The 13,031-nt window shown below is 50.1% G+C and overlaps 4 protein-coding genes across 4 annotated transcripts; 1 reads left to right on the top strand and 3 right to left on the bottom strand.

The window, feature by feature from the left end:
• Positions 1-105: 105 nt before the first annotated feature.
• On the top strand, positions 106-1,006 carry PENARI_c003G07552 (pyrroline-5-carboxylate reductase family protein; the record flags this gene model as incomplete). Its single annotated transcript, XM_022628529.1, has 2 exons — positions 106-655; positions 714-1,006. 2 exons carry the CDS (start codon positions 106-108, stop codon positions 1,004-1,006), a joined length of 843 nt encoding a protein of 280 aa, XP_022491892.1.
• A 1,732-nt stretch (positions 1,007-2,738) lies between these two features.
• PENARI_c003G06643 (putative RNA helicase/RNAse III) lies at positions 2,739-7,187 on the bottom strand (the record flags this gene model as incomplete). The annotated part of the gene is made up of 7 exons (XM_022628465.1): positions 2,739-5,217; positions 5,483-6,334; positions 6,395-6,542; positions 6,597-6,849; positions 6,906-6,954; positions 7,008-7,036; positions 7,089-7,187. 7 exons carry the CDS (start codon positions 7,185-7,187, stop codon positions 2,739-2,741), a joined length of 3,909 nt encoding a protein of 1,302 aa, XP_022492029.1.
• Positions 7,188-7,412: 225 nt separating this feature from the next.
• On the bottom strand, positions 7,413-8,354 carry PENARI_c003G05406 (uncharacterized protein; the record flags this gene model as incomplete). The annotated part of the gene is made up of 4 exons (XM_022628375.1): positions 7,413-7,594; positions 7,651-7,715; positions 7,768-8,147; positions 8,205-8,354. The coding sequence occupies 4 exons, from the start codon at positions 8,352-8,354 to the stop codon at positions 7,413-7,415; spliced, it is 777 nt and encodes a 258-aa protein (XP_022491410.1).
• Positions 8,355-9,536: 1,182 nt separating this feature from the next.
• PENARI_c003G11194 (uncharacterized protein) lies at positions 9,537-11,935 on the bottom strand (the record flags this gene model as incomplete). The annotated part of the gene is made up of 8 exons (XM_022628779.1): positions 9,537-9,709; positions 9,793-9,872; positions 9,931-10,235; positions 10,299-10,790; positions 10,849-11,076; positions 11,129-11,203; positions 11,255-11,556; positions 11,605-11,935. The coding sequence occupies 8 exons, from the start codon at positions 11,933-11,935 to the stop codon at positions 9,537-9,539; spliced, it is 1,986 nt and encodes a 661-aa protein (XP_022491967.1).
• Positions 11,936-13,031: the final 1,096 nt, after the last annotated feature.

The raw sequence follows: 13,031 nt of genomic DNA, 5'->3' as shown, positions 1-13,031 counted from the left end.
TGAGCGATAAGACGTTGCCCCACCACTTTACACACTTTACATAAGTGCGGGAGGTTCCTTGACATTCAACTCTTCCAAGACACTCATCTGTTACTCACAATCACAATGCCGTCCCTTCAAGAGAGCAAATTGGCCTTCATCGGCGGTGGCAACATGGCCGCCGCCATTATCGGCGGTCTGGTTAGCAAGGGCGTCAACAAGCAGAACATCTGCGTCTCCGAGCCGTGGGATGTCAATCGCGAGAAAATGGCCGCCCTGGGTGTGCGCACCACCACCTCCAACGTCGAGGCGGGTGGCGATGCCGACCTTATTATCATTGCCGTCAAGCCGCAGGTCACAAAGGGCGTGTGCGAGGAGCTTGGTGCCGCTTGGTCGCCGCGCGAGTCATTGCCCGTGGTGGCCAGCATTGCCGCCGGTATTACCCTCGACAGCCTGAAGGCCTGGCTCAAGTCAAGCGATGGACGTACCGCCCACACTGTTCGCGTCATGCCCAACACCCCCGCGCTGGTCAGCGAGGGTGCTTCGGGTGTTTACGCCAGCGATGATGTCACCCCGGCTGAGAAGGAGCTTGTCAATGCTATGCTCGGAAGTGTCAGCAAGGCAACTGAGTGGGTTGAACGTGAAGACCTGCTCGATGTTGTTACTGGCTTGTCCGGTGAGTTTCCTACGTCTGCCCCGTAATCTCCAAATTCATACCCAACTGACCCTGTTAGGATCCGGCCCTGCCTACTTCTTTGCTATGGTTGAGCACCTTGTTGCAAGTGCTACTGCTCTTGGTTTGCCCGAAGAACAGGCCACGCGCCTTGCCACGCAGACCTGTCTTGGTGCGGGTAAGATGCTGGTTGAGAGCGCCGACAGCCCTAGCCAGCTGCGCAAGAATGTCACTAGCCCCAACGGCACTACACATGCTGCCCTCATGAGCTTCGAGTCTCTCAACTTCAAGGAGATTGTCGACAAGTCTGTCCAGGCTGCGACTGCGCGGTCTGCCGAGCTGGGAAAACAATAAAATCGGTGTTTTGGAATTACACAGCTAGACCTTTTGTAACGCTATTCTCAACGCTTCATGAAGATCAAATCAATGACCATCAACTCCAAATCCACCTCAATTAAGCTGGACATTGAACTTTCGTAGATCGCTTCTCGAAAGCTAAGGTGGCCCGTGCGCGCTATCGCCTTCCGCACGAAGCTGAGCTTCTTTCTCCGGAGTCAAGTATGTGAACATGGTGTCCTTTTGGCCCTGGAAGGTGAGTTTTGGCCTCAGATATCAGTTCAAATTGGCAGCCATCACTGACATAGTCTAGGGCGATGACAACTCAGCGGCTTCTTTCGAGAAGACCCTATCTTCGCTGTCGACAAAGATCGCCCAGGCGACCACGCGACTGGACCAACAACGGCAATCCTCGCGGCGCTTCAAAGCCCTCTGGACGCTTTATTCGACGTTCGCCTATTTATTCTATACCATCATCCTTGCCTTGATATTGGGATGGGAAAGCTGGGGAGTCAAGGAATACGGAGCTATCGGGGGTGGGCCAGTCCTGTATGTGCTCCTACGTGCTCCGTCATTCCGTACCTACGAACGATGCTGACATCTACTTTTTATATAGGATCTATGCAGTTCGGACCATAAGCTCCAAGGCTTTCAACTACCGCATCAACCGTCTCCAACGCCACCTTGACGACCTCCACAAGCAGCGCGAGCAGACAATCGAGAAGCTGAAGGTTGCCACCAAGTACAACTCCACCCAGCAACTACTGGAGAAATACGGCGGCGAGTCTCCCAAGCCGTCACCCAATCCGAAGGGAGCCGGCGAGAAAGGCAAGCCTGCCCAGCAGCCACAACAACCCTTCGCCCGCACTGGTCTCCCACCACCACCCACCGCCAACATCCGACGTTCCCCTTCCTCCCCTCAAACCCCGAACAATGCGCCACCACCTCGACCTCCATCCCCTCCGCAGGAGCTAGCCCACGGCACCCCGCAACCCCAGCAACCATCGTTCGCCCCTTCCCCTTACCCCCAATCCCCAGCCGAACAGGCCGAATTCGCACCCAACGCATACTCGAACAACAACGGCCAAGGTATCGAGCAACCGCACTGGTACGACCGTCTCCTGGATGTCCTCCTTGGCGAAGATGAAACCCAACCTCGCAACCGGATGGCGATGATTTGCACCAGCTGCCGGCTTGTAAACGGCCAAGCACCCCCCGGGATCAAGACACCGGAAGAGCTCGGCCGCTGGCGTTGTGGAAGCTGTGGCGCCTGGAATGGAAGTGAGAGCGAAACCAGCCAGATGCTCACTAGCTTGCGTCAGGAGACCGCGCCAGCCGAGGGAACTTGGGAGCCCGTGTCGAAGGCCGATGCGGATCCTCAGTCGTCTGAGAGTGTGGATGAGGCGGTCATGGTCCCTTCGAGTGAGGGTGAGCAGGCGGAATCTGGTGGATCAGATGCGGACGCGCGTGAACTGGACGAGGAACCCACCACCGAGCCTGTGCGACGTTCTAAGCGTGGTGGAAAAGGGAACAAGGCGAAGTAGTAAAATACTTAGCGACTTAACTTTAGTACAGCTAGGTTTCTAGCTTCGAAACAACCCGTGTATTCTCATATATGCCACATCAGGCAAATCAATTCTCGAACTAAAACGAATGCTATCCAAAATACTCCCTGGCCCCTCGCAGTGCAAGTCAAATCATCAACCATATCAAGGAACCACAATGCGGAGACCGATTATCCATCATAACATCATGACGCTTCAACCAAAGGATTCACCTTCAGACGCTCAATCACATCCAGAGCAACCTTAACCTCAGCTTCCTCAGCCGAAGCATAACCCTCCACGAGCGCAATCTCAGTCTTATTCACAATAGCCGAACACCGATACGTAGCCGGCTGCCCCTTAACCTCGATCCTCTTCTTCTTGAACACCAATGTGCCCGCACCCTTCACCATAGACTGCGCAATGTTCCGCGGATGCACGACATTGACTCCATCGGCGATAACTCGCCGCACATAGGATAACAACCCGAGTCGTTCGATGAATGAATTGCAAACGTCTAGGTTCCCACCTGAGTCAACAAACATAGCACCGAGTACACTCTCAATGATATCAGAGAAGAACTTGTCGGCCGCTAGACGCGCGAATAATTCCCACGGGTACTCGGCCTCATGGTTCAGCGCATGATGGATCTGATCCCGGAGCGCATGATACCGCTGCACACAAGCCTCGCGCGCATCTGTGATATTCGGACCGTGAGAACGGAGGAAGAGCCAGAGATGGATCTGGTCGGACCGGGGCGCATGGCTGAACCTCCCATCTGTTGCGAACTGGGGCTCGCTGGGAGAGTCCTCGTATACAGCCAAATCCATACACAGGAATGCGAGCAGATTCGCATTGACTACGGAGTGTTTGAGGATGGTCATGGCGCCTTGGTCCATTTTTACCGGGTGGTTTGGGAAGACTGCCATGACGACCATGTCGAGTACGGCGTCGCCGAGGAATTCTAGCCGTTGGTAGGATTGGGTTGAGAGGTCGTATTCGCAGGATGGGTGGGTGAGGGCTTCCGTTAGGAGCTTTGGGTCGTTGAATGTGTAGCCGATTAGCTTTGCGAGGCGGTGTTCGTCTATGAGGTTGCTGACGCCTTTGCCGGCGGGCACGATTGCTGGGGAGATTTCGCTTGTGAAGAGGGTTATTTCTGGGAGGAATCTGTGGAGGCAGGCTTGGGCTTTGTGGATTCCGCCGTCCATGTATGCTGCGCCGATTAGGGATTCGATTACGTCTGCTAGGACTTTTGTTGACATGCGCCGTTTGGTTGTTGGTTGGGCTTTTTTGGCTGAGATTAATGGGGCGGTCCATCTGCGTGGTGTGAATCGGTCTGTTAGGATGAACATGTCGATTCCGGTGTCTAGGGCTGCACGGGCGAGGCGGCTGTTTTGGATGAGCTTGTCTCGGCTCTCGGAGAGATACCCTTCGTGCCAGTTGGTGTTTCGGAAAAAGAGCTGGCAGCTAACTGTGAACTTGAGCACTGAATCACCGAAGAATTCGTAACGCTGGTAATTGGTGGTGGCCTGTGCGATGGGCGTGCTGATTGCCGTGATGACATGGCTGATGTCTCTGATTCCTACACCCTTAAGAATGGTGTCATTCAGTCGATGGGCTACTAATGAGGCCTGGAGACGGTCGAGGATGGCAGATATGAAAAGGCCGAAGATTGCCTGCCTGAGAGGTAGCTTGTCAACGGTAACAGCGGCTGCAGGCATGGTGTACAGCTTCTTCACTGAATCTGCATCTCCATCATCCATATTGACGGCGCGCATCTGGAGTAAATTACGACGCCTGGGAAGTGGCCGACATTCCACCTCGACCGGGGTTGATTTGGTGATCTGGCTGGGGACAATCCATCTGACAAATGTGCGTGGCTCGGTGAATTTTCCGTGATCGCGAATGATGCCTGAAGGTACATTGCCTTGGTGATACAGGTCCAAGGATGATTCTCTTCCATCATGGCAATTCAGCCATTCCTGCAATTGTTGGCATGGGACGCTAGGAGCGAAGAGGACGAGGAAGTCTCGCTCTGGTCCCCGCTCCCGCGAGCTAGGCGCTTGAAGGTAGAGCGCGGTTGTCTTTCTCATTTCATTCAGCGTTTGTGCTGAGGCATCGACCACTGGCACCGGTTGATCAAACGATAGGAATAAAGTAGTCTCAACCTCCAAGTAAAGAGTAATGGGACTTGGCATCGGCATCAGGATCGGCAAAATCATGGAGATTGCTAGATTTGGATCTACGGAGCCATCACGATCCACGCGCAGGCGTGTCTCGTAAAGCTTACCTGAAGTCCACCCGTGTGCAATGTCGACGAGCGGGTCATATTGTTCCAAAGCATCCACCATAGAGGGCAGAGTCTCTTTATCGCTGAATCTGAGCTCTGCCTTTCTGGTCAGTGGCAGAAGGTTGTCGTTGACCAATCCATACTCATACAGAGCTCGATAAGCGTGGAATGCAGTCTCTTTTCGGGCTGCGCGCTCTGTAAGCCACCACTTCCTTCCCTGGGTTCGCCTCACGGCGGGGTGAACAGAGCTTGGGAGAGTGACCGTGGCTCGCTTCAGACCTGAAATATTCTCTTCAAATGAGAATAACGGACGATTATCGACGTACTCATCGACTGGCAAGACGGAGCAGAAATGGTGCAAATGCTGGATTGCTTCGTTGGCCGTCAATACGGCACTACAACAAGGGTTAGCGAAGACCTTAAGAAACAGCATCAAATACTTGCTGTGTTTTTTCGATGAAAAGCCTTTCAGAGACTATTTCGTCGATACTTTCCAGTTGCAAAGCTTCTCTGCGCAACCTCTGATCATCCTGGTATGCCTGAATCATTGCTTGCTCCAACGCAACCCACTTTGGTAAATCCAATGCCATGTCGTCCCTCGAGATCATCATAGCGTATGTTGATTTCTGATGCCGAGCACGACCCCTCCGCTGTACAAACGACTTCACGTTGCCGGGCTTGTCAAAACAAATGACGAAGCTGCAGGAACTCATGTCTATCCCTTCTTCGAGAACATCGGTCGTGACAATCAGGTTCTTGCGTCCTGCCTTGAACTCATCAAGAGTGTCTCGTTGCATATCTCGATGGAGTAAGTCGCCGAGGGATTCTTTGCGGTGTCTGTTTGTAGACCACCCAACATACGCAGCACACTGAAAGCGATTCTGTGTTGCTGGAAGTATGGACAGCATACGGGCCAACACACTGACAGTTGCTCTCCGTTTGACAAAAATCAAACCTGAGAACTCAGGTTGGTCCACTTTTACCAAAAATTCAATCACTTTCTCCAGTTTATGGGAGGATTGATTGGCTTCATGGATGCTCATGTCTCTGAGAGGCATCCCATCCAGCAATTCCAAAAGATGTACCTTCTCCAACTGGCTGCAATCTAACAGTGCGCTAGCATCATTGATTGAATTTCGGAAGTGGTCAATCGAAGCACCTATGTAGTAATCGACTGCCGCGCCACCCAACTCTTCGTAGATGTGGCGGCTGCCTTCCACGAACTTCCTCAGCTGCTCGTTGCAGTACGTCTTGCCTGATTCTAGGACCTTTTGTAATTCCAATGTTTTTCCTTCTTCGCGGAGCGCCTCGATGTAAGGGTCCTCTTGTATGTTGTAGGACATATAGCATTGGAGCAGGGGTTGAATAAATCTGCTACCGTGGCCGTAGTTATCTTCAATGCACGGATAGTAATCAATACGCTCTAGCTGAGGATGGTGGGTATTTTCCAACAATTCGGAGCGATGGACTTTTGGGGTCTTGCAAACTGCGTTCAAGTTGGCTTCAATCATTCTACAGTTGAAGGTCAGCAACTCCAACCCAATACATCATTCGCTCAGAGGGTATATTTACTCAAGCTCTTTTGGATCCGACCGAACGATTGGACTGGCAGTTAGCCCCAAGATTTGAGGTACAGCAGCAGGTCCCGAGTTCTTCAGAATTGGATGATAATGATTCTGCATGATTTTGTTTGCTGGATGATGTCTCATGCAATGGTGCGCTATGGTACATATTAGATAGGTAACTGTGCCAATGGTTGCAAGCTTGAACATACCTTCGTCGAAGACAAGGAGGGCAATCTGAGACATTTTAACAAAGCCATGGGTAAGAGCATCTGAAAGAATGGCATGGGTTGCGACAGCCACTCGAACATCCTGGAGTACCTCATTCCAGATAGACTGCTCTGTCCACAACTCAACATTGTCCAAGCCAGTCAAAACTTTGGTCTTGACAGATGGAATTTGCCGACTGATAACCTCATGCTGTTGCAAAGCCAGAGCCACTGTCGGCACAAGAAACCAGATCATCTGTGGATTGTATCAGTATGGCAGAGCTATGGGAATAAATAATCCGAACGAATCACCTTGTCTGGAGAGCAGGTTTCAAGCTCGATGAGCATGCGCAGAACGGCACTAACCAAGTTAGACGGGCGTTTCTTCAAGAATGTAGCGACAAATGGGCATACATATGGGTCTTGCCACTGCCGGTATCCATCTATCTCAAGTTAGTATTTCATTGTGATCAAAACTCGGGCAAACAAGCATACCGCGATAATGATGTTCTCTTTGCGGCTAGCGTCAAGCATCTCCAGCTGGTATTCGCGCGGCCGGTAGGCAGCGCCACCCCCCGCGCCTGTCAAGGCCATGGTTAAAAAAGTCACCCTTGTGACGAAAGGCCAGAATATGGTCGCAGAACATCAATATGGCGCGGACGAGAAGAAGATGAGAGAGTTGTTTGGTGGGGGCGCTAGCGCGGCCGCTAGCCGTTATGGCGTTAGACCAATCAGCGTCGAGCGGCACGAGTATGAGCCTCACATGGCAGTCTCTTAGTTATTAGAAGCATTTACCAAATCATAAAACTGGGACTATATTCATGATTCATGTCCTGCACTTCCAGAGCTGTCAGAAGTTGACCAGCCGGTTAACTTGGTGATACCCCGTCGAAGTGTTTCAACACATGAGCGGAAGACGGGTTTCATTACTATGAGCGAACCGCAAATTATAGCCGTGTTCAATTCAAGAATTGCGAAAACCAATGACAGTGCGCTGCCGTCTGTATCCGCAGATAAATTAGTTCAAGTTCAATTCTGTTTCCTTCGCGGTACTCACAGGTGAGATCATCAGTGTGATAGTTCTTAAGCTGGATTATACGCAATACACTGAAGACACAAACTCTGTGTAGCTCACTATTAGTGACAATATCCAAAAGAGGTAGCATCGACTCACAGGAAGCCCACTGTAAACAGAAATGTCAGTTCTATCTTCTCTTGGAGAGGCATTTGAAGCCTCCAGACCACTGGAAGAGGTAATAGAACAATGACGACGTTTTCCACGGTCGATAAACTGCCAATGATGATGAAGAACGTCGTTTGCCCTTCCATACAATGGCCCTCAATGTGCTTGATCCAGAAATACTGAACAGGCCAGCATTGAAAGATGTTTCCTATAAGTCCTGTAATTCCCCATGCAACCACAAATACAATAACTGCAGTAGCAGCTCGTCGGAACCAAGTGACGGCACCGAGGAGCTTGCGAAGCAAGATAACGATGGAGACCTTAACGAAAACCTGGGCGGGTGGCCAAAATTTGGTCAAGATCCAGTTGCTCTAAACGAACAAATGTTAGATTTTGCTATATCATGCGATGGGATACGAGGAGCTTACTAGGGTGATGTTCAGGCGCTCCTCTGCTGGTAAACTCCAAATACTGCCTCCAACCCAGATTCCATGGAAGGCGGCTACAATAACGCTGTTAGAAAGACCTGGTTGTATGGTGAAACGTGAAACCTTAAGCGTCCCGGCCTCTGGGCACATACTCACAATATACTATGCAGCTCGCTACACCATAGGTGCAAATGAGACCTGCTCCCATCAATATGTCTTCAGCCCGCAATCCACGGAGGACCTTGATGCGGGAGTAAATCCGCAACAGATAAAATGCAGTCGCTGTACTTGTCGCAACGATTGGCACGACAATCAAAACAATTTTCCAGTGATCTGTTTGATCGGGCATGTCTCTTTCGTCCCCAGTTCAGCGATACATCCCGGGTGGTATATCAGATCCGTAGACGTTAATACCGTCGGGGATGGCTCATAACTTGCTTTCGTGAAAACTCTTTGGCAGAAGGCAGTAGGCGAAGCAAGAAGTGGCGTTCAAACTGTAGATTTGTACGTCGAAAAATGTTGATGTCATTTGTATTTTGATTTGAAGTATCTTCCACGCCAATCAGGCTGGACCTTGGTTCCGTCAAAGCTTCAAAGGTGGTTCCGTGGATCCCACCCCGTGGCCCTGGTTTTATGTCAGCTTGCAAAAGATCAATGGACGCGCAGTTAACGGAGCGACTTATGAAGCTGCATCTTTTTGCCTTTCACCACGCCATCCAGATCTACTTCCTCACTCACTCGCCATCACAATCAGATGATAGGAAACCTTTGGCTGCTGAAGATGTTCTATTCCAAGTCGATCAAGTAGCAATCAATTTACTCGTGATCAAGGCGAGGAGGCGAAGCCTAAAAGCTTGGTATTGTCTGATCAACAAACTACCTCTATCATGTGGCCCTCATTGCATCTTGCCAGCCAAGTTTGAAAAAGAGGGACTTTTGGGCTCGTTGGTGGAGTCAGATACCACACTGTAGCATTAGGAATATCCAGTTACTTTGGCAGACCGTGCAAGGTACTTGGTGATGCAGCGATGAGTGCAAAATTCAGGGAATTTTCCTCGTGGGGTCCCATCGCGGAGAGAGCTCCTCGCGCAGACTAATAAGAGCATCTTACCGCTGCAAATCTAGGGGCTAATTGCACCACTTGTGCTGTCCAAATATCTTTATGAGCTTTTGCTGTTGCTGTTGCTGTCAACCATCAATAGTGGTCCGCCATATTTTTGGTTTCTATTTTCTTAGGAATGGCCTCATGTTAGAAAATACACAGATTGCTAAACAACACCCTGGATGTTCCTGTTCTTCTATTCCCCTGTTACATACATCGCAGGTTTAAATTCACGGATACAGTCTAGGCCCGGTTGCAACAGGCTTTAAGATTCCACGAGCCTCCATCTCTTTGACCATATTTGCAACCATAAGATCACAGCCGCGAGCCGCAACCAAACTCACTGTGACTGGCGTATACTCGGTCTTTCCGCTCTTCGTGCTGTTGTATGGGACCTCGCCAACTGAATTAAGTGAGCAAGCGTCAGCGTCATCATCACATTGCTCCATCATTTGAAGTCTTGAAGTTCAAGAAACAACCACATACTTGGAACAACCAGATCCGGAACTCCTGCAAATACGGCGATATTGCTATCGCTCATCCCCCAGTACGGGGCCAGTGGGCCGCTAAGGTTCATTATTAGTATCTTAAAGCAAATTTCACCTATCAATTTGTCTGACAAACCTAGTATATTCATCACGGTATCTGATCGATCCATAGCTATTAGGATAGAGGTAGATTGCCTTGGAGCAAGTCTCATTATCGGGAGCTCCGAATCCCTCAGCCGCGTTCCACCAATCGTGGAAAAGGGTCTTATTGTGCCAGGCCACGTCAAATCCAGATGATCCGGACTGTTGACCCAAGTGCCATCGCAACAGGGGATTTGGGTTAATATAAGGCGTTCGGCCGTCGTGCTCTTCGGAGTAATCGTCGAAGAAGGGTTTGCCTAGATTAAGCCATTGGTAGACGGTGACGAGGGTTCCATATGTCTATTGAATCGCAATCATTAGTTCCGTCACCAAATGGAATTCGACGAAGATCTCGAGACACACATAGTGAAGCATATCTTCCAAAGTCGAGGTGGCATTTGCAGGTCGAGTCGCGTTCCAAGCAGCATCCAAGTTCACTCGGGTGCGGGTGACTCCCAAGAAATCCTCAACGTTGGTCACGAACTTCTCGATAAGGGCTGACGCATGGCTGTTGTTGATTGCCTCCGGTGTGAAAGATGTCTCTGGGTACCAAAGAGTCTTCGGATAGGAATGGTAGGCGATGAAATCCTTGTACCACGCATGAGCGACCCGAGACCATAGCTCTGCACTGCGAGCAAAAACGCCTGCAGTGTCAAGTCCGGAGCAGAGAGGAATAACGTGATCCAGACCAATAGCTCCGACAGTTGGGCGATTTCCGAAGAGACCGTTGGCGCCCGCTGGTCCGCGCATCGAGCCGCCTGTGTCGCTTCCAACGGCAATATCCAGCCACTCATATGCACCCATTCCGGCGCCCGGACCGGTTGATGAGCCACTGGGGTCTAGATAGCCGTCTCCCTGAGGACTCAGATATTAGAATACTGATCGAGAAATAAGTTATCACTACACTACTCACTCGGGCATTGAATGGGCAGTGAAAGTCAACCCAGTCAGCCGTTGGTTCGTCTCCGTTGGCAAATTGAACAGTACCCATCTTTCCGACAAAGAGAGCACCTTGGTCGATGAGTCTTTGAATAGCACTCCCAGTTGCATTTTGGGTGCCGTAAAGCGAGTAGTACGCTCGGTTCCCACCACTAGTAGCAATACCCTTGACGTGATAAATATCTTTGACACCGAGGCGCAGCTATCACTAGTTATTAGTAGATGTTGAGATCGGGATATATTGAGCGACATACGCCAGCCAGAGGTTTCTCAGGAGTCGGTGTAAAGTATAATCTCGAGGGCACAGCTACGCTGTGTCCAAGCACACTCTGCATTGTATTAGTAAGTTGTTGTTTGAAAAAGGGGTCCAATAGTCTTACCCCCGACGTAGCCATTAGGCGCAAAAACCCACCTTCTTCGTCGCTGATAGCGGGTTCCAGGAAGGCCAAATTGCTATCTTCGTACAGACGATAAGCCTTGAAAATTTTACCAGTCTTTGTGGACACAAAGTAGGGGCCCTTTGGGAGGTTCTTTGTGAGGCGCGCTGTCGCTGCACCTCCGCCGTGAGAGTACTCTGGCGAGACAACAATGTTTGCATCCTTCTTTCCTTCCAATTCTAGATGAATTGAGTGTTTTTCAATTGAAGGGTTGTGTTTCTTCCCCTCGTAGGAGATGTAGGTCACTGGCGGAGTATCAGTACTTATTCTTTGCTGGAACCGTGGAGACTGACCTTTGAGAAATGCAGGACTAAAAACGTCATCTCCGCGCACAAAGTCGGAGATCGTTTTGTTCAGCTCGATGCCATTGAAAATATATGCCTTGCTCGAGATGATTGTCAATGGGAATACGTCGACATCACCTTGGTCTACCTCGTTCAAGATGGAGGCTGGCAGATCCAGCATCTGAGATACTGCAACATCACCAACATAATACGGTATGCCATTAAGCTCCGTAACTCTACCATGCGCTGACCTTGACACTACTGGCGCTGCGAACAGGCCAATGAATGCCGCGATGGAGAAGGTTAGGAACAACCCCAACCGTTTAATAAACTGCTCCATTTTTGATGAAGGGACTGGGTTTCACCAACGTAGTCTTGCTTGTAGGGTCCAAAGCTTCTTAATATATTCCTAAGTCCCTATGTTTAGAAGAACATGGCCAGCCTTAGAAATCCGTGCTGAACTGACCCCAATCAGATAGACCCCAATCATAGCTTCGCCATATGATATTGAACATATCGCCTAGCACCTGTTTGTCATATCTCAATCCCTATCTTTTCTCAGATAAGTGGGTATACCTTCGGAAAATAAAGCTTCTTGGCGGCTGCCTGTATGATAAGGGGCTCCTGCATAGCTCCAAATTTGTTTTTTGATAACTTAAGATCCAAACTCCAAGTCGGCAGACCATAAGTTATGAAACATTCCTTCGTGGTTGGCAGGATACCATAGCCTGCACACATCTAGCAGTTCTATTTTATGGCAGCACATTACAGCGACGGCCAACGACTTCCGTAGGACGAACATGCCCGTAGCCTAATCCATCATGTCCCCATGAAGACCGATTCTCCTCTTATCAGGGTCCTTCATCTTTCAAGGCATTTGTGGAGCGGACCCTGTAGATCGGCACATACGCAGCGTACCCGACGCGCTACTCTCCGAAAGTAATTGCAAGTTTCCGAACATGACTCCAAATTTTGGAGAAGGGACAATCTGAATTGCTTGCCCACCCATTTTACACCTTTAGTACCTCATAATTGGTCTATCTCCACATAAATTAACATAAATTCAACGCGATCCATGTCCAATCTGGTTTAGTGCGGGTGGCCTTTCTTGGACGCTGACACCGGAGTTAAGCTAAAACCGCCCCGACCAGAAAGGACATGGTCATCAGGTACCTATGTACAGTATCCCGGGTTAGGTGGGGAATATCGTGAATCATGTTCCATGGTTTAAGCAGTTGGGGCTGAAAGGCTGAAAGATGTAATCATCGTGGTAATGGCTGCCGCTCATATCTACACACGATCGATCGCTAAAGGTCTGTTGGCGTAAGTGGCTGCCGCCAGCAGTGGGTTCGACATGCCTAATAATGCATATAATGCTAAAGTCATGGGGAGCATAAGGCCGAGCTTATTACAAGAAGCAAAGAAGCATTACCCAC

This window comes from Penicillium arizonense (genome assembly GCF_001773325.1).
Source record: "Penicillium arizonense strain CBS 141311 chromosome Unknown PENARI_contig003, whole genome shotgun sequence".
In the NCBI taxonomy this organism is placed as follows: Eukaryota; Fungi; Ascomycota; class Eurotiomycetes; order Eurotiales; family Aspergillaceae; genus Penicillium; species Penicillium arizonense.
The sequence above is the reverse complement of the archived record's forward strand: the minus strand, read 5'-3'. Positions and strand labels throughout refer to the sequence as shown.